This window comes from Spinacia oleracea, chromosome 2 (assembly GCF_020520425.1).
Source record: "Spinacia oleracea cultivar Varoflay chromosome 2, BTI_SOV_V1, whole genome shotgun sequence".
Lineage (NCBI taxonomy): Eukaryota > Viridiplantae > Streptophyta > Magnoliopsida > Caryophyllales > Amaranthaceae > Spinacia > Spinacia oleracea.
The window spans coordinates 52,073,176-52,095,467 of NC_079488.1; the positions used below are offsets into that span (position 1 = coordinate 52,073,176).

Consider the following 22,292-nt stretch of genomic DNA (forward strand, 5'->3'; position numbering starts at 1 on the left):
GATTACTTTTTTTACTCCCGTGGTTATCCTTCATCAAAACATTGTGAAAAGTTGGCCACCTCTTTTTTTGCAGGCAACCTCGGCTCTCCTTGGATAAAATATGGAATGGTCACGATAAGATCGAGTTTCTTGTTTTCCATTTTCTTCATCCTCCCAATTTCTGACAGATACAACATTCATCCATGGTAGATACATCACGAGGACATTATAGATACATTGAAAATAATTTCGAGATACACTAGTATCATTCCTTTAATAAAAAAAGTCCTGGAAAATCCATATAGTCAATTAACATTTTCTCCATTATTTGGCTCAAAATCTGTTGCATCTCCATTTAAATGTGGATTTCACATTTGCATTCAAATTGAATATGAAAAAAATGGGTGAGAGGAGGTGCCAAAAGACGTATCGGTGGCACTTGATGTAGAGACGTAGAGTATGATGAATCCGATCAATTCAAGTTCTTACTAATAAAGGTTGTTCGAGATTCATTTAGAGGAAAAATAAAGAATCAGTGAATCACACATAGAGTCATCTCCGTAGTGATTTATGATAAAATGAATCAGGAAATTTTGAGATAAGTTGGTTGCATATTAGAGATACATCAACAAATGTAGTACAGATACATCGGTAATGTACTAGTGATACATCATCCTTATACTAGAGATACACTTATAAAAGAAAACAAAAAATTAATTGGAATTCCTAACTCCTAATTAAGCACCATTGCACCCTTAAATAAATCCACTAAATTAATGGAACTCCAAAGTAAACTAAAATTCTTACCATAAGTATTGAGTAATCTCTTCATTCTTCAAGGTCACAAAAAACAACCGACTAATAACCGACGGTGGAGCAGACAGAAGCATTGACACTACCGAGGAAAGAGGAGGCAACAACACGAGCAACAACGACATCAAGAACCAGAACACTACCAATAATGGCAACACCAAAACAACACCGACTTCATTTGTCGACGGCCATTAACACACTAGAGGAGAGAGTAAATTCGTGAGACATGAGTTTTATTTCGGGGCTAGCAATTTCATGAGATTCAAGTAGTTTATTTTGATCGCAACAATGATGAAGTTCGATGAACTACAGAGGTTGATAGGATCACAAAGATGGTTTTCTTTAGTTGTGTTATGATGGGGGATAAAAGTGGAGGAGAGAGAAGTGGGCAGCTCATATTTGGGGCTGACAAGAAAGAGAGACCACGAGGAGAGAGAAAGAAGAAAATGGGTCTATGTGGAACTTTCTGGTACAACAACGTGACAGTTGGGAGCTTGGGAACAAAAGTTTCTGAAATTATCAATTTGCCATTAATTAAACGCGCCTATTTTTTACCGTTTAATTAAGTTGATCGTAGGGCTATAAACGCTTCTCACGCTTCTCACCGTAGGAGCACTTCTCACGTGAACGGTTGAATACGGATGGGGATTCGAAAGGAAATCCGGATTTTGCTGGAGCAGGGGGTCTGATTCGGAGTCACAAGGGTGAAGTATATATATATAATATATTCACCTACTGCCCACTTTCACATTATCTTAATAAATTAAACTCACTCTATCCACGTTTTGTTTCATCTCTATCCAGAAAAAAATCACCTTTCCCCCTGAAGTCGGGATTCTGGAAGCCTATCTCTCTCATCAACCTTGATCAATCATACAATCATGGCGGTTTCGCTGGAAGAAATAGTGCAAGCACTAGAAATGTGGCTGAAGCTTATCAGGAAGCCGCAAGAGCAGCAGTTCGTTGACCCTGATCTTGATCCTGTTCTTTTGGTCCCTGGAATTGCTGGTTCCATTCTCGAAGCTGTTGATCAGAATGGCCACTCCGACCGCGTCTGGGTTCGAATTTTCGCAGCCGATTACATGTTTCGTACCAAGCTTTGGTCTCGATTTGACCCTTCTACTGGTAATTTTACTTTGAATTTCAATTTTATTTTTCAGTATTGATTGATTTGTGGGGAAGGGAGGGTTTGAGGGTCGGATTTCTAGAATAAAATTAGAGGGTTTCGTTTATTTCTGATGACTGATAAGGAAATTAATGCGAACTAGTTTACTGCGGTGGTGTGATTTGTGATGATGTTATAAGAATAATTCCTTTAAACAAAATTCGGAAGGAGATAGGTTTGTTTTCAAAATCAACACGACTATTATAGGGATAAATTATATAACTTTAAAAATCATCAAACTATAAACTGAAATCTGGCAACGATACCGAACCCCGTACAGACCCTTAGTGATTCGTTTTCTTCTCCTGTTTTGCATCCTAAAAGAAGAATGGGATGCAATCACGAGGGGACTTTTACAAAAAGTATTTGTGTTATCTGTGCCAAAGAACGACACCAGTTGGTATATATTTATTGATAGCAGGGTTGCTAATAACCTGAGTTTTTTTATCACCATTTTTCTAATTCTTTGACTCTCATGCTTGATGCATGATATGGCTCTACTTTTTGAAAAAATATTGATCTAAGGAGTGGATTTCATTTATTTTCCATATGTGAAGAAGATGAGTTGGAATTACTTCAAAGACTTACCATGGAGTGTGTGAATGGTTAGTGATGTCTTTGGGCCTGTTTTTGTATGAGTGAAACCATATTTGTGGAAGATAGAAGTTCCATTGTTTTCATGGTTTAGCTTCATTTCATTGGAGATTCATTAAAAATTTACTATTGTTACTGCTTCTATAACTGGATTTAGAAGAAGGGATATTTGTGTGGCCTTTGCACCTGGAAGGGCTTATGAATTGTGTTTCTTTTTTTCAAAAAAAGATTTGTAAGCCACCTGGTAGTTCGGTAATCTGGTATTGGTTCAACCTCTTGACCTATAGTGTATTAAAGTGACTTGGGCATTGGAGCTGTCTTATTGCAAGGGCAACAACCTATTCCTTATCTCAGTGGAGGACCTGCATTCAACTACTTTACAAATGACAAGGATCGTCGCAACCATTATCTGCGACCTAATTACGCCGAATGGGATAATATCATCTCGAACTTTAATCTTTAACATGCTAAATGGGCTGCGGATCTTGAATCTTTTCGACAGTCTTGCAAAAACTGTTGTTGTTGTTGCCCTTTCTTACTTCTTTTTGATGTTTTTATTCGTTGCAATCTCGTTACTTGCCTTTTATGCTGATTTGGATTTGAAACAAGAATGGTGGTGTGCATGTTGCATATCTTTTTTGGAAGATTTATTGTGTCTAGGAAATTGATTATGCATTCCCAATTGTAATATTAAGGGCTTTCCTGGATTGGGTAAACATTTATGGGGAGAAATGAGGGAATACATTACATCAAAATACTCTCTCGTGTTGCCAAAAAAAATTACCTCTCTTCATTAATGGTCGTTACCCTCTCCTGCCGTTCAATTGGTGGCAACCACCACAAAGAAGGTGACCTTATATGCTTGATGACATTAACATGCTTGGATTTCAAGACTAAGATCAACGGTGAGAATTACTTTCCCGATTACTTTCACCAAATTTTGTAGATCTACAAAACACATATCTAGTGAAGAGTTAGAAAGAGTCGCCGGTGATGATATTGTGTTTTCTGGCGATGGTGTCTCGACGGTGGAGAATTGGAGGAGATGATGGCGGGTGGAATATCAAGGAGTAGAAAGTCAAAGTCAAAGATCGTACATGTTTTTGTTTGCTAAAGTTGAGTGAGGAGGGACTTCATGAAAAGAGTAAAAACAAGCTTATGCCTTGTGAAGTCTAGTTCAAGGGTCCTTTTCGCATTCGTATAGAACATTGATTGTGGAGATAGTTGCATAAAAGTTAGACTTGCTACTAGATTAAAATAAAGTGCAACCTTCAGTGTGGGTTTTTGTCACCTTATCTTGATGACGGTGTCTTTTCAAAAGTGAGAACAATCCGTATGAAAGAAGGGAAGATCAATGCAGTAGTTTGAGGAACAATTGCACAATACTGTCGCAGCTACTTGCCATCCAAAAAAGCCTTTATTTTACCTTGATTTATTAACTTGACTCTCGGATGGTTTCACCTTAAGGTGGGTTTGGATTTGAGCTAATTAATGCTGTAATCAGGGGAGGTTACTGTCATCAACTTAGCTTGAAAATTGGATATGATTTTACCTTAGTTAGCATGCAACCACATGGACTAAATTTGCAGTATAATAGAAAGCTGTAGCAGCAAGTTAATGGTATGGTTTGGCGCAAAATTATTGTCAGCAGCCATTGGTATTAATCTTCCTAATTAGCAGCAGCTTAGGAGTTTTATTTAGTTTATTCTTTTTACTTAATTCAGCCCTTGGTAGAGTATGTGGATTCTCATACCTGTCGATGCATTTTAATATCTGGTGGGAGTTTTTGCTGTTTTCAGTAACAAGGCTTTGGCAGCATGGATTTTTGTTGTGCTAAGGAAAATGGGAGTAGGTTTTCTATGCATTCCATATGCAGCGTTGATTGTTTGCTAGGTCTTGTTCTAAAAGTTGCTCTAATTGATATTGTTATTCTACTTCGTACGAGGCTAAAAGTAAATTGAAAACCAACCCAAAAGTGTTTGTGAAACAACGCATCAGAAGAGCAATTTAAGTTGCTTGTACCGTCAGTCCTGTCACTGTTAATATATTGGTGAGACTGGGATGAGCTTTAGTGAAATTTGTAGGAGGGGGATTTTTAAAAAAAAAAAAAAAATTGTTCCAAGTTTTCCAGTCACACAAATAGGAAAAAGGTTCTTTCTTTCCTACTTTTTCATTCTGGGAGATCCTGTCCTTTACAACCAAGAGAATGTCAAATCCATTTAAATTTTAAATCATGCCCTACCAGTAACTTTTTAAATTTCTTTGTTAAGTTATTCATGATTTTACAGAATGTGCAACTCCCCATTTTCAGTGTTCACTTTTTTTCATTTGCTGCAGGTAAAACAGTGTCTTTGGATCCTAATACGACCATTGTAGTCCCTGAAGATCGACATGGGCTGTATGCAATTGATGTCCTTGATCCTGATCTGGTGCGTATGTCTCTCCCTTTGGGGTTCCACCTTGATGTAGAGAGTACAACATAGCTATTTATAAATTTGATTATTCGCTGAAGCAGAGACTGCAGAGCAGCCTCCATTCGGCTTTAGATATTTATACTTTGGTAGAATACTATGATCCTAGAATGTTACAGTTTATTTAGATAGCAAGATAGAGGGGAAAGAAAGGAAGGGGAGGGCAAGAGGAGGAAGGGGAGGGATAAGACAGCGAGGGGAAGGTGAAAGCTCTGTTACCCCTCAAAATCTCTTAAATTTTGGAGGGATGGGGTTTATTAAAGAGAGACGGAAAACCCTCCCCTTCCTTCCCCTCAACCTCTTATCCAAACAAGGAAGCTTGTTTTCCCTCCTTGGCTCCTTCCCCTTCCCTCCTTTTCTCTCCATTTCCTCTTTTCCAAACAAAGTGTTGATCTCTAAAATACAGTTTCATCCAAAATGTCTCAGTTTTATGATGTACAAGTGTTGTGACCCGGCTACGCCCGGGTTCATTTTAATCAAATCCGAATTTATTATTTCATAATTTCTTTATGTGGTGCTCCCTATGTTGGTTGGAATTTTGAGATTATTTTGCAACTTTTTAGGCACGTAAAATTCCATAAATACGGAGTATGAAATATTACAAATTCGAAACAAAGTACAAGAATTAATAAGTAGTGTATTGATTAGAAGCAAATATTTTGTTTGAATTAGCCTTTTTGAGTTCAACCTCAGTTTCCATTACTGCAGATCCAGTTACCAGGTTTTGGTTTTCCGCCTCCTGTGAATTTTAGTAAGGCAGTTAATAAGAGAGCCTGTAGATTGGTCCTGTGGATTGGTCACCTCGGGGACACTTGGGCGCAACAACTTTATGAGACGTTTGTAATGATGTGGTTTTCCAGTAGGTAGCCAATTTTTTCTTTTTATAACGAACATAAGCTTGTTGTCGACTTTCCAAGCCGATGTGGGTAATTTGTAAATACCAATAGATATCTCAACCACAACCTTATATTTCCTAAATTTTTGTGCAATTAAAAGTGTTCAAACTAATGTGGGATGGATGGAATAAATAATTTAAAAAGCTTTCAAGTTGCTTACTATCTTCTTGACTCGAGTTAAGATCTCAATCAAGTTCAAACTCAAGTCAAGTCTACACGGGGTTTTAATCATTGCTATTGTCATTATTGAATTCATGATTGTACATCATGGATGCATTCTTTTCTGTGATCTCACATGTAGGGTTAAAATTGATGTGTTATGTATTTTATACTCCCTCCGTCCCTTAATACTCGCTCCAGTTTGACCGGCACATAGTTTTAGGCATTTTAGTTGATTTATTAATTTATTAGGTGGTAGTTGATAGTGGGTATTTTTTTAATATAGTTAGTGGGAAAAGTGTCAAATAAAGGAGTTGGAATGGGGTAGGGTGGGTGGGGATTGGATTTTTTTATGTTCTTTTTAGGAAGTAAGGAACATATGTGGGTCCATGCCTCCATGGTTAAGTGAGAAATGATACAATATTAGTAAATGTATGCCATATATAGAAACAGGGCGAGTATTAAGGGACGGCTTTATAAGGAAAGCGGGGCAAGTATTAAGGGACGACTTTATAAGGAAAGCGGGGCGAGTATTAAAGGACAGCTTTATAAGGAAAGCGGGGCGAGTATTAAGTAGACGGAGGGAGTATGTTAATATCAGTCTCATTGGCTCTTTAGTGACTGCCTGTGATGTGTGATTGACTTGTACAACTCACTAAACATTTTGTTTGGTATTGTGGTATACTGGTATGTTAAAACTTAGATATGTATCGGTAAGTCATATGGGCTGATATTAAAACCATGAAATCCCTGCGTGTATTTTATTTTCCCCCCTCAGCTGCATAAGGATACAGTTATAAAATGGTGTTTTAACTACTCCCTACTTTTGGCATGCAGATCATTGGGAGGGAATGTGTTTATTATTTTCATGACATGATAACACAAATGATCAAGTGGGGGTTTCAAGAGGGAAAAACACTGTTTGGTTTTGGATATGATTTTCGGCAAAGTAATAGGTATATGTTCTATGCTCTACTGCAGTTCGTATGCCTCTCCCTCTTTTTTGTTTGTATTACGCTTTTTAATTTATGCAGGTTTCTTTCTCGTGGGTGGATAAGCCGATAATAGTGTGTGACTCATTGAGTTTATACTTACTGTTGTAATCTTGTTTCTATAAGTGTGTTTTTGTCACCATGGCTTCTTCTGTTGTTATATACTCCCTCTGTTCTTTTTTAAATGGCACAATTATTTAGGCACGTTTGCCAATGCACGATTTTAAACATTAATATCTTCCACTATGGATAAGAAAAATTTATAAAAATGTGATATTTAAAAATATTTATTGAGACGAATCTAATAAGACCTCAAACGACCATGTTTTTTCTTATGTATAAATCACCAAAGGAAGTCAAAGGAGCTTGTATGAATAGTGTCAAAACTCAATTGTGTCTAGTAAATAAGAACGGAGAAAGTATGATATTAAGTCATTATCAGTTCAATTTGAAAGATAGGTTGGTCACGTTGGTGAGTCCTTGACGCCATGGGAAGATGGGAAATAGTCAGAAATCAGAATGTCATCAGAATGTCAATCCATTCTATTCATCCGTTACAAGCAGTTTCCGCAATAATGCAACCGTCAGCGCGATCGCGACCGCATCCGTGATTTTTTTCCATGATACATTTTCCTTGAATTTGAGACTGTATACATATGAAATAGAGGTGACAGGAGAGAATACTAATAGGGAGAAGGCTTTTTCAGGGGCTTTGTTGTCAAATCTGTGATGTTTCTGGTTGGACTGAAATGCACTAATAGTTGATTGATCCATATTAAAGTTTCAGCTAATTTGGTTTTAAGTTTGCATATTTTGTTGCCAGTTAGAGATACTCATTGCTTGGTGGTGCTTCTTGAAGCTAATCTGTTCAATTTTGCTGGGGTTGTAGCAAGGATTGATGACAAGGACTTTTAATGTGTTTATTCACTACTCCCTCATCCCTAAATAACCTCACATTTTCATCATATTTTCTTCTGATTCACTTCAATTTATAAGTCAATAAGCATCATTTTTCTTCTTTTCTCTCGTACCTTCAGTGCTTTTTACTTTATTCACCTCACCCCCCCACACTTTTTCTTGCTTTCCCCCTCCTGTCTAGCCTTTATTCTAAATTTGTGTGCATAGTGTAGACATAAGTGTAGTAGGAGCTGCCAACCTTACTGACAAAGGGACATTTCCGGGTTTATGACAATGTAATAAAAATACATGAGCCCTGTTCTCTTGTCACTTGTAGAATCAGTGAATGAATTGTTTTGTTATCTCTTATTGGAATTGTTTTGATCGGATTGGTGTTAAGTTCAATCAACTGCTAATGCGTGATATGTTGATGAGCTACTCGTATAATTGCAAGAGGGATGACATTGCATTAATGAAAGAAAACATTTTTTTTTGCCCTGAAATACTTTCCGTCCTTGAATAAATTTTGAACTATTTCCTTTTTCTTTTTTTGTTTCTCTTCCAACCGCGCAACCTCAGGTTGCAGGAAACAATGGACCGTTTTGCTGCAAAGTTGGAGTCGATTTACACTGCATCAGGTGGAAGAAGGATCAACTTAATAACTCATTCTATGGGGGGTATTGTTGTTAAATGTTTCATGTCCCTGCATAGCGATGTGAGCTCTCTTCCCTTCTCTGGTTCTGTTGTAAATATAATGTTGGTATCTATTAATTGAAGAAACCTGTTTATAAATTCATGTAGGTGTTTGAGAAGTATGTGAAGAACTGGATAGCAATTGCTGCTCCATTTCGAGGCAAGTTTTCTTTGCCCAATTATTTAGTTGCATATGATCCAAATTGTTTAAATTATTAATTGCTAGCTCAAGTCATGTCCATTTCCACCATTCTTTCAATTTTCCGAGACGACCTTAGACCTCTAGCTGGTGGAGCAGTTGTTAGTTGTAATGAACTAGCCTAATAGGAGGTAGTAGTTTAGGGGCTGTTGAGGATTACTATTGTTTGCTCGTTTTCCGTTTTTCCTTAAAAGGTAAAACAAAGCTGTTCGGTTATTGCGTTGTAAAAAACAACTTTCGCCCAGAATTCATAAAATCGAAACGGAAAACACGAAACCACATTTAGTGGTTTTGCTGTTTTGGTTTTGGGAATTCCGCTCATCACAGACACAAACGATAAACATCTCTCTCTCTCTCTCTCTCTCTCTCTCTCAATATTCACGCATCTCTTTAATTTGTTAGCAGAACCTAAAAAAATCTCTACCATGGATTCTTTAATTGCAACCATTTTCTCCAGCTTTCTACTCGATCTTGCTTCAGCCTCTTCTCATGAGATCTTGTTGGAAAAAAGTTCCCACTGTAATTGTTTTCTAGCACGACATAATTACAGGTCACCATTACTTTTGCACCATGGTTACAGATGATTAGATATTGTTTTTGGAGGTCCTTGATATGGTGGAGGGTATGGGTGGAGATTGGGAGGATTGGTGGTATTGAGGTGGCCATTGGTGGTAGACTGGTGGTTGATTTGGGGGTAAATATAATATGATAGTAATTAGGAATTGGAGAGAGTAATTAACGTTTAACAATGAAGATACAATAATTAGGGGTGTTCATCGGTCCAAACCCGGATCGGACCGAAGATCGAAAATTTGATATTTCAAGACCCGAAGACCGGACCGATTATGCTTGGACCGGACTTGGACCCGGACCGGACCGGAAAAATCAGTCCAAAACCCGGACCGGACCGGTTTGGACCGGTTGTAGACCTATTTCTATATATTTTTTTATTTTTTCTAAAAATTATGGTAAAAAAGAAAAAATATATATAAAAAAACAATTGTTTAAGGCCCTTTTTGGAAGCTAAAATTAAATATATTACAATGTAGTAATATTTACGGCATATTAAATGAAAGAATTAAATTTTTAAATAGTTTATATTATATTTTATTAAGAAAAAATTGGTCCGGACCGAAGACCGGAAATTAATTTTTCTCGACCCGGAGACCGGACCGATTCCCTTCGATCCGGTCCGGTCTGGGTCGATCCGGTTCGGTCCGGTCCATTTTTTTGGTCCGGACCAATTTTTGCACACCCCTAAGTCCCTAACAGTAATGGAGGGAGAGAAAACAAAAAAAAACAGAGAGTAGTTGGGAGGAGAGAGAAATATATAAGACCAAACTTTTTGGATTTTTTTTTTCTATGAATTGGAAGTCTGATAGTGATTAGTGTATGCAGAGTAAGATATGAATTTGCAATTTGATGTACGGTGTGGTTTATTAGATTTTAATGGTTTTTTATTAGTTTGGAAAAACACAAAGCTAAAACTAAAATCGGTTTGTATTTTTCTAAAAACAAAAAAAAAAGAAAATCAAAAGTGATACCGAACAAGCCTTTAGTAATTGCATAATTAGGTTGTTCAGGGTAGCTTAAAGAGGAAGATAGTTGATTGGTTAGAGGGGAAAGACCATGGTGTAAAAACTAGCCCGAGTTAACTCGTATCGCCCGAGTTAATTAGGTTTTGGAGGCTGGCGATACGAGATATCCCGAGTTGTAAAGGTGGTTTTAAAAACGGTGAGATTTAGGCCGGTACAACCGATCCGAACCAATTTTGTCCGCATTAAGCGTTATTAGCCTCACAGCTACTCAGTTTCAGCCGAATTCCCCATGTTTTCGACAAAAAGAAAGGGAAAAGGGAAAGAAATGGAGAAACTCTACTGAAATGGAGTACAAAACTCCATTTTAAGATCTAAAACAAGAGAGGAGAGAGAAGGTGGACAATGAAATTCATTTAATTATGTCACGTGTGCGGTTTAGGGGATGGGGATTAGGGTAGGTAGTGAGTGGGGCTGACATGGGGCTTCTTTTTCAAATTTCAAATTCCTATGCGACAATCGCGACACGGTCCGCGACTAACGCATCATTTCCGTTACCGAAACTCCGCGACCGATCCCGCGACCGTGACCGATACCGCATTTTTTATCTATGGGAAAGACTCATAACAAGGGAAAGGCATCAGAACATTGAAGTGTTTTGCTTTGATTAGCATTTTGGAATTGGGAGTGAAATAAGCTACTTGAAAGCTTGTTTCTATCCATCGAATGTTCTATTTTCGAGAAATATCGTACTTTTGTCTAGGATGCTCAGACTCGGGTACGGGTGTCCGACTCGAAACTTTTTAAAATCAAGGACTCAGGACATGTTTTAGAAGTGTCCCAAAAAAAATGGACCCGGGGACACGGCAACCATAAAAAAGTATCTATATTATTACTCCCTCCGTCCCGGAATTCTCGCACTGTTTTGACTTTTTGGACTATGCACATAATTCACTTTGACCCTATTTTATTTCTAGTATATGAAAACAAATATTAGTATATAATATATTGGTGGACTTATCTTAATACTTCCTCCGTTCCTTAAATATTACACCATGATTGACTTTACGCTTCCTAACACATACTTTGACTATTATTGTATCGAATTATGCATAAGTAACATATATAAAAAAAAATTATATATTTTAAAAAATACATATCGATATGAATCTAACAAGTCTCACATACAATTTTTCTTAGGTAGGAATCACAAAAAATGACCAAAGGTCTAGTGTGAATAGTGTAAAAGACAAGATGTTGCGATATTTATGGACGGAGGAAGTATATATTTTCAAAATACTAATATTTTATTAGTTTTTATAATATGTAGTTAAATATATTGGTGGCCAAAGTTGTGCATTGGCAAGCGTGTTCAGTCAAAATGATGCGAGTATTCCAGGACGGAGGGAGTATATAAATATTTATAGTATGGAGTAATAATTGTACCCAAGTATTACGAATCCTTTCATTGTGACTAGAAATTTTATGTAACAAGCCCAGCTCTTTCCAATTAAAATAAAAGGACAGCCCGTTTTAAGTAACCCACACCCACCCTTATAAAAGTTTAAAAGCCCAACTTTCTCCTCGAAAAAAGCTACCCCACTTTTATTATTAATTACTTCATATTTTAGAAGTAGGAAAAAGCCAGCTGCCAATATGCCCACCCTACCCTACTACACTACTGAGTCATTGACCTACCCCACGTGAAGACAAAATAATAACCCACCTTCTCTTTCTCCTTCCTTTTTCTAGGTTTTTGGGTCCTTGCGAATTCTGAGCTCAAAATTCGAAGGAGCTATGGCGAACATTCTCTAGTAGGCTCGCGTTTTTCAGGCGACAAAAGCCCTAAGTTTTCGTTCTCTATATCCCTGACTTGGAGCCCCAATTTTCATATCTGGGTTATCGGAAACCCTAATAAGCTCTAATCACTTTCTCCCTGGCGAGTCCGATCCGGATTTCGTGTCTGCACCCGCGTCGTGACATCGGTACGGCGGGATGGAGGGATGGGTCCAAGCATCCCAGCTTTTTGTTATGTAATTTTGCCATGAATCTGTTCAGTTATGTTACTTTATAACATAAATATAATAGCTGAAATTGTATCACCGTTATGATTTCCCCTTGTGCATTATGGGTTTCAGTACGTAGTAGTGTCGCTCAAGTATTTGGAATGTTATCGTGCTTATCCGGTCTTGGGATCTTAGCATACGACATTACCTCCAGGCGGAAGCCGTTCCCTCTTAAGGAATCAGCTCAACTTAAAAACTGTTTCCGGACTTGTCGAACAGCGAGTCCTGAAGGTGGGGATTGATTATGAGATAATCAGTGATATGTAACTAGAACTGGATCCGGATCATCCCTGCTCGACCTGCTTCCGCATTAAGTCACTAGTTGGTGAACTTGTTCATAGCAGCCTAAGGAGTTCTATTACATGCTAGTAGTGTCATTCCCATGGTTTTATCCTTCCCAGTAAAAACGTGGCGTGTTCGAAATATGATCACTTTTACGCGAGAAAGGGAGACCACCCTCTAAGCCTAAGTATTCCTCAAAGACCGATTGTGTATAAGACTGATATAATTCCTTGTAGTTTCGCATTCATTTGAAATGACGAGTGTGCAAAAGATAAAGAGGAACAGGATTATAAATATAACTCTGTTGTAGGAGTACTGTTTCCTATCAGAAGGGGTAGGACCGTAGGAGTCACCATCAATATTAATATTCTTCCTCCGTTCCAATATTATTACACCATGTAGTATATGTCAAAGATTTTGGTAGTGGGTAAAAGGAAGAGAGAGAAGACAAAAATACAACATTACCCATTTGATTGCAAGCATTAAAAAAATCAAGAAGGGTGAAGATGTAAGGGTATATTGGATATTTGTGGTGTGAAAGCAACTATTTTATTTCCTATACCGGAAATGGTGCAATATTTGTGAAACTTCCTTAAAAAGTAAATGGTGCAATAAAATTGGAATGGAGGAAGTAGTGAAGTTCCTCTTTGTTTTTTGTTTACCCCTAACTCCTTTGGGGAAGGGGGGGTAGAGAGAACTCATGACAAGGAACTAGCTGTAAGACAAATTGTCTTGTATGATTAGATCATACTTCATCAGAACCTTTTTAGGTTTTTAGCTACAGATGCTGCTTTTATTTACTGAATAGCCAAATGTGTTTGGCCCTAAATTTTGGCTAATTTTGGTGGTGCAAACCAAGCCTTTTATTAAGTTGGGATGGCGGGACCGTAGAGCCTTGATTATCTTAGAACTAGTTGCTAGGCATAAAGTTCTATGCTCGACAATGTTATTCCAGGAGTATTGTAATGCATGTAGCTCATTGTGCAAATATCTTCTTGAACCTACAGTATAGGTCCAAATGTAAGCAGCCTTCGTTATAAAATTATTATTTCTGAGCCATATACCATTCTGTAACATGAAATTAAGCTAATTTTTTTTTTTTCGAAAGCCATATATCTATTAACGAGATTTTTTCATCTTGATCTTTCACTAAATGACCCTTCAGCATTTTTATAGCTAGTAAACGTACTTGTATGTACTAAAATAATTGAGTACAGATGACAAAGAGATGTAGAACTTAAGCATTTCTATTTGGTTTTCTTGATAAACATTATTTATGAAGCAAAGACATCAAGGCATAACCCCTTTATGTCTCTACGTGACGGGTGTCTACCATAATGGGATATCTTATCTAATGTAATCGTTCGTCGAAAGATGTTTAAGAGGAAATTGGGAGATGAGGGAAATTTAGCTGAAATGGTAGTTCTTTTGTATGGAGATTGACCTTTAACATGAATATGAGGTTGATCTATGATCTTTTAACTGCATAGAAGAAAAAAGCTCCCGTGCATGTAAGAACAATTGTTAAGAGCTTACATGGTTGTCAATATTATTGTTAGCCTTAAAGTCAATTTATTCCCAATTAATGGAGATCCTACAGGGTAAAACCCTAATGCTTTGATTACTATTCCAGGGCAGATTTTTGGTTTCTTACCATTTTGGAGCACTGTCTCTTGTATCGTGGCATATGTTAATTTAGTGATTCTAAAGAGGCCTAGATAGTTCAACTCTTAAAAGGATAATTCCTACACTAATTGTGAAGCTTAAGGCTTCAGCGTTACCTAAGATTCACCCTATATCTGTCCAATGAGATAGCCTCTATGACGCTAAAACATTTTAATCCTTAGAAAGAGATAAAAGACCATGTAAAATGTCCTACTCAAGAATTGCAATAAGTATTCTGAATAATAGCGCAAGGATTTGAAAGACAGTGGAAAAGGCCACACTGTAGAGACGGCATAAGACGAGATTATTCTTCATCCTGAAGGAAAGAAAATAAGGGCTTCCAATTATTAAAGTTCTTTGTAACTCTATATACCACTGAGGACTGATCCCAAAATTACTTGCTGATATGGATTCAAAGGCAACGACTTTGGAGGAGCCGCCACTTTAGTGTTGGATTCAATGGGCTTCAATTTGTCACCTTAAAGAAAGAGTTCCGTACGTGTGTCTCTTGGGCTTGCTGAATAGCCTAAATGGATATTACTTAATTTTTTCTTTAACTGCAGTCTTACTTGGATTTGATGTTCCTCAACTTTGTAGGATTTATTTTCCCTATGTTTGTGGGAAACAAAACTACGCCTAGTTCTACTATAACAAAGAGCTTCTATCCACGATTCAAGGTCAGAGAATTAAGATGAATTTTGTGCATTGTTTTCGTGAATTCTTAAACTCGCAAATGATTAATCCGAATTCAGGAGTTGAGTGCTTAGATTAGGAGTAGTCTAAGAGAGTCAAGAATTCAGTTCGCTTGCTTCAGGAGTGGTCAAAGTCATCAAACACGTTGAGATTACTTGCACAGTCAAAACTTAATAAAAAAATCCACAACATATCTTAGTCGGTATTCACGTCAGTTGTTGGATAACAACTGAAGCTGAAGGAACCCTGGAAAATGTAAGTGGGACCTTCTAAATGAGATTATCATTGAGAAGACAACCTGGAAGAAGGTGGTACCATAGACATTGATCCATTAGCAATCAGCAAGGATTTTTTTTCCCCCCATTTTCACAAGTGTCGCAATACTGAATATATTATCCTTCAAAGAGTCATTATGGTCAGTATATCATGCAGAATCGCAACCAAAAAGTGAAAACCTAACTTCTTTAAAATGGCAGGTGCTCCTGGATATGTCACTTCTGCGATGTTGAATGGTTGTTCATTTGTCGAGGGATGGGAGCAGAATTTTTTTATATCCAAGTGGAGTATGCATCAAATGGTATATCACTTCCTACCTTATTTCTTTTCACCTGTTGTCTTGTATTTAAATATACTGAGGTGTGTGTTTCCCAATTAGTATTTGCCTCTTTGAAATTAAAGGTCGTATTCACGTATGCAGAGTTCCATCAACTTCCATTGTTTAAAATATGCTCCCTCTATTTCATAGTGATTGACCTTCTTTTTCATTTTTGTATATATCTCATTGACTATCTTAATTATCTTTTCTCTCGATGCATTTAATGTGTTGTTCCATTGAGAGATTTTCCCATTTTCATCTACTTATTTATAATTGTTGTGAATATCTCTGCAACTTCTACCCTACAACTTACCTCAAGTATCGTATCAGATACACAACACTCCAACGAGGGTACGTAGTTTTCCCCTGGCACTTCTCCCACCTTAATTATCTTGACATAAAATTAGAGGGAAAGAGAACATAAACTTATACATTTATGTTAAAAAAGTGGTCTTCTGATAAAAAAATTAACTAGATAAGGCAATAAAAATTTATGTGACTCTTTCTCATGCTAACTTAGGGGGCGTATGGTTCGCAAAGGGTAAAGGGAAAGGGAAAGGGAAAGAGGAGAATGGAGAGCAAAACCCTTAGATGTACTAGGTTTGTTTTAGAACATCACCACCAGGTCCACCACTATGACACCCTAGCCACTCTTTCACCGTCGTCTCATCCTTCTCGTCGCTGCTTAGGTTCTTTTTTTTAAGTTTAAATTCAAAAATTCCTATCCACCATCTCCACTGTCGTTGCTCCTCTATTCTTTTTGTTTTAAAAAAACTCTTTAGATCTAGATATTTCGTAAATTGGTGGTTGCGGTTGGTTTTCGGGGTTTAGCCTTTATGGTGGCTTGGGTTAGTTTCGGTGGCTGGGAAGGCATTTTGGTGGCTGTACATGAGTTTCGGGGTTTGGTTTCCGGCGGATGGGTGGGGTTTCTGGTGGCTAGGGGTTGGGTTTCGTGCATGGTGACTGGAGCTCGTGGTGGTTTGGCAAGTTAAGGTTGGTGATTTCAGGTGGGTAGGGTGGTTTTGGGTGGCAAAGCGACGGAGTTGCTGTTTAGGGCAGTGGTAGGCCGGATGGTGGTGATGGTGGGGAATTGTGTGGGGCAGTGCCAGTGGTAGTGGGGTACTCATGGTAGATGGCGTGGTGGTGTGTTAGGGAAAGGGAATGCAAATACCATGGGGGTGTGGGGATTGAGTGTAGAGGGCTTTGGGGTAATGGAGAGGTTAAATGGAATTATTGAATTGCATAATAAACAACAGCAAAAGGAATTAGGGGACGTTTTGGATGGGGTATTCAAGAAACGGAAAGAGAATGAACAAGCTTAACTTTTATTTTATTTTATTGTTGTTTGTTATGCAATTTCAATCATTCCCTTTACCCCCTCTATTACTCCAAAGTCTTCTACTATCATTCCCCACACCCCATGGTATTTGGCTATTTGCATTCCCTTTCCCTAACTCACCAGTACACCTACTCCATGAGTCCACTATCACCGCCCCACGACCTCCCACCACCATCACCACCCGACCTACCACCGCACCCTAACCAGCACCTCCACATCTGCCCGCCAACCATCACACAACCACCCTTTACCTAGCTACGACTACCCAAAAACCACCTGAAAGACTGAAAACACCACGAAATTACCACCCCGTATTCACCGAAACAAACCTTCTCAAACTAAACCACCCGAAATCACCTACACCTAGCCGTACCACCATACACTTCAAAACAACACCACCACTGCAAATTACCAACAACGTCCACCGGAAAATTTGTTGCACAAAAGATTTGGGAAAAAATAAGAGAAAGTATGAAATTAAAATTCCTTTTTATCAATAATTATGGTTTTAGATGGTCAGATTCTGTGGTCGAATTTGGTCGAATCTAAGTGAAGGGTGAGAAAGGGGGACGACGGTGATGGAAACTAGAGTGTGCAGGACAGGGGTTTTTGTTATGTTATGAAACTATGAAGGAACGAAGGTTATGGTGGAGAAGTAGTGAGTAAAGGATGAAGACTCAAAATGTCACCAAACAACACTACGTATCAAAGGGATTTTCTGTCTTTTTCCCTCCCAATCCCTTTCTTGATTTCATTCCCTTTGCTCCATTTGAACCAAACGCCCCTTAGCTTTTTTCTTTCTCTTTCGCTTTCCTGAATACCCCGTACAAAACGCTTCCTTAGTAGTTGGACATTGAACCTGTTGCCTGTATCGCAGGTGTTGTTAATCTATCTTATTTTCTGTTCCTGTACTTGTTGTAGAGAGGTCATCTTCTTTTTAATATCTGTTCTTATTTATATGCTTTACATGTGTGTTGCATATATTTCTATTCGATTCACGATCTTGGTGGTGAAAAAAACATCAAATTTAGATCATCTTGTGTTATATTCTTTATCCTATTGATTGAGCATGAGTTTTCTTTGTGATCTTGAACATTGACTCCCCTCTTGTTTTACTGTGATAAATTGATGATTGCAAATGGTATCCTTGTTGCTGGGTGTTGAACTACTTCTCACTATTTGATGTTTGATGTTTTTTTATTTTCAGCTCATTGAGTGTCCTTCAATCTATGAATTGATGGCTTGTCCCGATTTCCACTGGCAAAATCCCCCACGCCTTGAAATTTGGAGGGAGAAGCATGATGATGATGAAAACTCGCTTATAATGTTGGACTCATATACTCCAGAAGAAAGTATAACTATATTTGAAAAGTCCCTTTCAAGTAATACGGTTAGTGGTGATTTGACTTGATTTTTATTTTAATTTTAACTGTTTTAGCACCGCAAAAGTTTGTCTGTTACAGGAGAAAAAAAAAACACTTTGCTTACGTGGGTTCGTATCAGGTTGACTTTGTAGGTGGTAGTATGCCTCTTCCATTCAATATGGATATACTAAATTGGGCTAATGAAACCAGTAAGATACTATCACGTGCAAGGGTTCCTTCTAATGTTAAATTTTATAACATCTACGGAACCAGTCTTGAGACTCCTCACAGTGCCTGGTATGAAAAATATCAGTTTGATTGGATTTGGCATATTCATTCAGGATCAACCTTATCATTCAGTAATTTCAATTGGTTTGTCTGCTGTTCTGCAGCTATGGCAGTGAGGATTCACCTGTTACGGATTTAGAAGCGTTGAGATATTATCAGGTTGTCTTATATTTTTCTATTTATTATTGCTTATCTGTCGAAGTTATGTGCATGAGCATTCAAATTGCAAGCAATGTTACCGTCTACATTAATTTCTTAATCCTACTGGTTTGATGGGGCTAATGTACCTCTCATAATATATTTGGTCACTGTAACTAATCTTGGGTTTATGTCAATGGATTGCAACTCGCTGGGCAGTGTCTTAAGTATGGCACAATGGATTATTAATTTTCAAAATGCTTCATGCCTTCACTAGTGTGTCACATTTGATGCTACGCTATTAATGCAATATTTCTATATGGTGCTATCCCAATGATGTCTTTATAGTATTTATCTTCTTTTTATGTATAATAATAGGACATTGTATTGTGATTTACTCTGTGGCTTATTATCCATGAATGGTGAGACCTTGAACAAAAGGCTTGGTTAAGAATAATAGATTAAGTTAATTTTGGATGCATAATGCCTGGCTGTATCAGATACTATCTCTGTTTCTACCTGTTCTTTATTTACTATTTGCATAAATGCTCCATATTCACACAAAGTTGATATGGTGAGCCTTGAGTGGGTGTAAGAAAAAGTTGGATCAAGTAAGAGAGATAGTGTAAAAAGATGGGTGGGTTTTAGAAAAGGGTGGATAAAAGCAAGAGAGGAACTCCCTTCGTATTGGAAATGATCGATGAACTTTCCTTAATCGGCCATAATTAAATGATTGGTGCACTTCTATTTTTGGAAATTTCTCCCCTTTTCTTTAATTATATCCTTCTTACACCAAATACCCCACTACTAATATTTAATCATTTAATCCACGCTTACCCCACTTTCATTATCTTTTGTTTTAATTATTTAATCCACACTTACGGACTTACCCCACTTCTTTCATTCTTTAATAAAATCAACTCACCTTCATTAAACTTCGTGCCGGTCAAAGTTCACCAATCATTTCAATACGGAGGGAGTAGTTGAAAGGTGTATGCCAAAATAGAAAAAAGGAACTTGTTAAGAACTATTTTTGAGTTGAGTTGAGCTAAACTGAATGAACTGAATGCTACTGAACTGAAATAAGTAATAGTAATAAGTAATGGTAATGGTAATGGTAATGGTAATGGTAGTTGGTAGTTCGTAGTTGGTACTCACTCCTTCCCAAAATTATAGTCCTGTATTCCAAATCGGGCGTCCCATAATTATAGTCATGTTTCTTTATTTGAACATAAAATGTACTATATTTCAATTTTCCACACATTATATTTCACTTTTCTTAAAATTCGTGTTTTTAGTCAAACAAGTCAGAGAATAATAGGTAATAGATAATAATAAATAATATTAAAAATAATATGTTATAAATAAATAAGTAATAACAATAATATAATGGTCATAAATAATAATGAATAAATAAATAAAATAATAATTGTGTTAATAATTATATTAATAATATATAAATGATTAAATCAATAATAGTAAATAAATAAATTTGTTAAATAATATTAATAACGATAGTGATCTAAATTGATTTAAATTAAATTACGAAGTAGATTGAATTTAATTGAATTTATTGAACTGAACTGAATTTCCCTGAAATTCAACAAAAATGAACAGGGCCTTAGCCTATTTGAAACTCGATATATTTCTGGTTCTATTGTTACCGACTTTAATAGATTGTTTAAGAAATTATGTATTGGCAGCTAAGAAGTTGGAGGCTATTATAATTACGAAGTATGTTTTTCTCTTGTCCCTTTCTGTTGACAAATGAAGCACGGCAAGCACCTAATATAAATAGACATTTAGAAAAATGGGTTTATTGAGTTTATACACTATTTTTACTTATGGAAGGAGTAAATGGAAAAAACTGTATCTTCTTTTACAGCACTCTCATCTCTCAAGTTATTTCTATTTCTGTTTATCTTTTTTGTCCAGCGTCTTTTTCCCTTTTTTTGGTCTAGTTTGGACGGCCATGCACCTATAATACTACTAGGGTCTCTACTTATCTGACTTGTTTGGTACTATTACAGGCCAAGTTCATAAGTGTTGATGGTGATGGGACTGTTCCAATGGAATCTGCAAAGGTATTTTGCGTTCACCTTTTCTGCTTCAAATATTTGCAAAATTTCTTAAATGTGACTACATGAGAGTTTTGGATGGTACTCCCGTGATTGTCATTTATTTCTTAAATTTCTTATATATATATATTTTTCAAATATTTTATATATATATATATATATATATATATATATATATATATATATATATATATATATAACCACGGTATCTAAGAATCAATTTGTGCTGTACTCTTTCAATTTTCATCTTTAGGTAGGTGCGTACATAGGTTTTGTTAGTTGGTGACATATATGTTGTTTTGACAGGCTGATGGGCTAAAAGCTGAAGCTAGGGTTGGAGTACCTGCTGAACACCGTGGCATCCTTTCTGACCATCATGTGTTGAGAATACTGAAGCATTGGTTGAATGCAGGTGAACCTGATCCCTTCTATGACCCTCTGAATGATTATGTGGTTCTGCCCACTGCTTTTGAAATTGAGAGGGTTAAAGAGAATGGCTTTCATGTAACTACGTTAAAGGAAGAATGGGAAATTATACCTACAGAATCGGATGATGTGGAAGGTTTGGAGCATCCATTAAGTCTTATATCCGTTTCTGAGGTAACAACTCATGTTCCACACGTCCCTGTGCAATGACAAATGGTGATTTCTACGCGTTTATCTGGTTAAATGGGAAATGCCTTAGTGTAGCTTCCATGCTCGTTCAAAAGATGTGTTGCAGTGAAGTAAACCTAGTAATCACATGAAATTACCATTTAAAACTCTTATCTGTAAATATGTAAATATGATTCCAATTGACTCAAGTCAAACACTCTGCTAAAAAAAGTCAAGTGTACTTGTGTATATAACGTAATGTAAATACGGAATAATGGATCTAGTCTGAGATATGGAGAACAGACAAGCACTGTTGTGTACCTATAATGAACCTTTATTTTTTATTTTAATAACATCCAAAAGTCCCTCGTATTATGTTGTTTTTGTGGTAGAAGCTTCCAGCCTGCCATATTTTCAACTTTATCCTCTTAGGGCTGTCAAACGAGACGAGTCGTATCAGGTTCGTATTCTTGTTTGTGTTGAAAAATTCTTGACCTGAACCTAACCAATTTCACAAATTCTTATTTATGTACACCGGAGTAAAAGTTAACTCAAAATGCTAAAAGGTTATGCTTATATGTTTAAAAGTTATCTAGTTTTTAGTGATAAATTTTTTCATTTTAATAAAATTTATTTCATCAAAATCATTAATAATGTATAAAATTAATCATTCAATCCTTTAAAATGTTTATCTATCAACTTTTTTTTACTAATATAAAAGTTAATCAAAACTAGGTTAAAGTTACAAAAAAATGGGTTAAAGTTATCTTGGTGTACAATAAATTTATTATACACCT

The 22,292-nt window shown here is 36.8% G+C and overlaps 1 protein-coding gene across 1 annotated transcript; it reads left to right on the forward strand.

Moving 5' to 3' along the window:
• Positions 1 to 1,543: 1,543 nt before the first annotated feature.
• Positions 1,544 to 21,867, forward strand: LOC110778062 (lecithin-cholesterol acyltransferase-like 4). The gene is made up of 11 exons (XM_021982622.2): positions 1,544 to 1,917; positions 4,889 to 4,980; positions 6,915 to 7,033; positions 8,546 to 8,681; positions 8,768 to 8,819; positions 15,576 to 15,676; positions 18,241 to 18,423; positions 18,537 to 18,694; positions 18,790 to 18,844; positions 20,854 to 20,907; positions 21,208 to 21,867. The coding sequence occupies exons 1-11, from the start codon at positions 1,674 to 1,676 to the stop codon at positions 21,535 to 21,537; spliced, it is 1,524 nt and encodes a 507-aa protein (XP_021838314.1). The 5' UTR covers positions 1,544 to 1,673; the 3' UTR covers positions 21,538 to 21,867.
• The last annotated feature ends 425 nt before the right edge of the window (positions 21,868 to 22,292 follow it).

Bases quoted from the DNA above. Each gene is read 5' to 3' on its own strand.
- LOC110778062 (XM_021982622.2), top strand. From the start codon at position 1,674: ATGGCGGTTTCGCTGGAAGAAATAGTGCAAGCACTAGAAATGTGGCTG. The intron at 15,677-18,240 runs GTATATCACTTC...TTTTATTTTCAG, and splicing joins AGTGGAGTATGCATCAAATG to CTCATTGAGTGTCCTTCAAT. The intron at 18,845-20,853 runs GTTGTCTTATAT...GTACTATTACAG, and splicing joins AAGCGTTGAGATATTATCAG to GCCAAGTTCATAAGTGTTGA.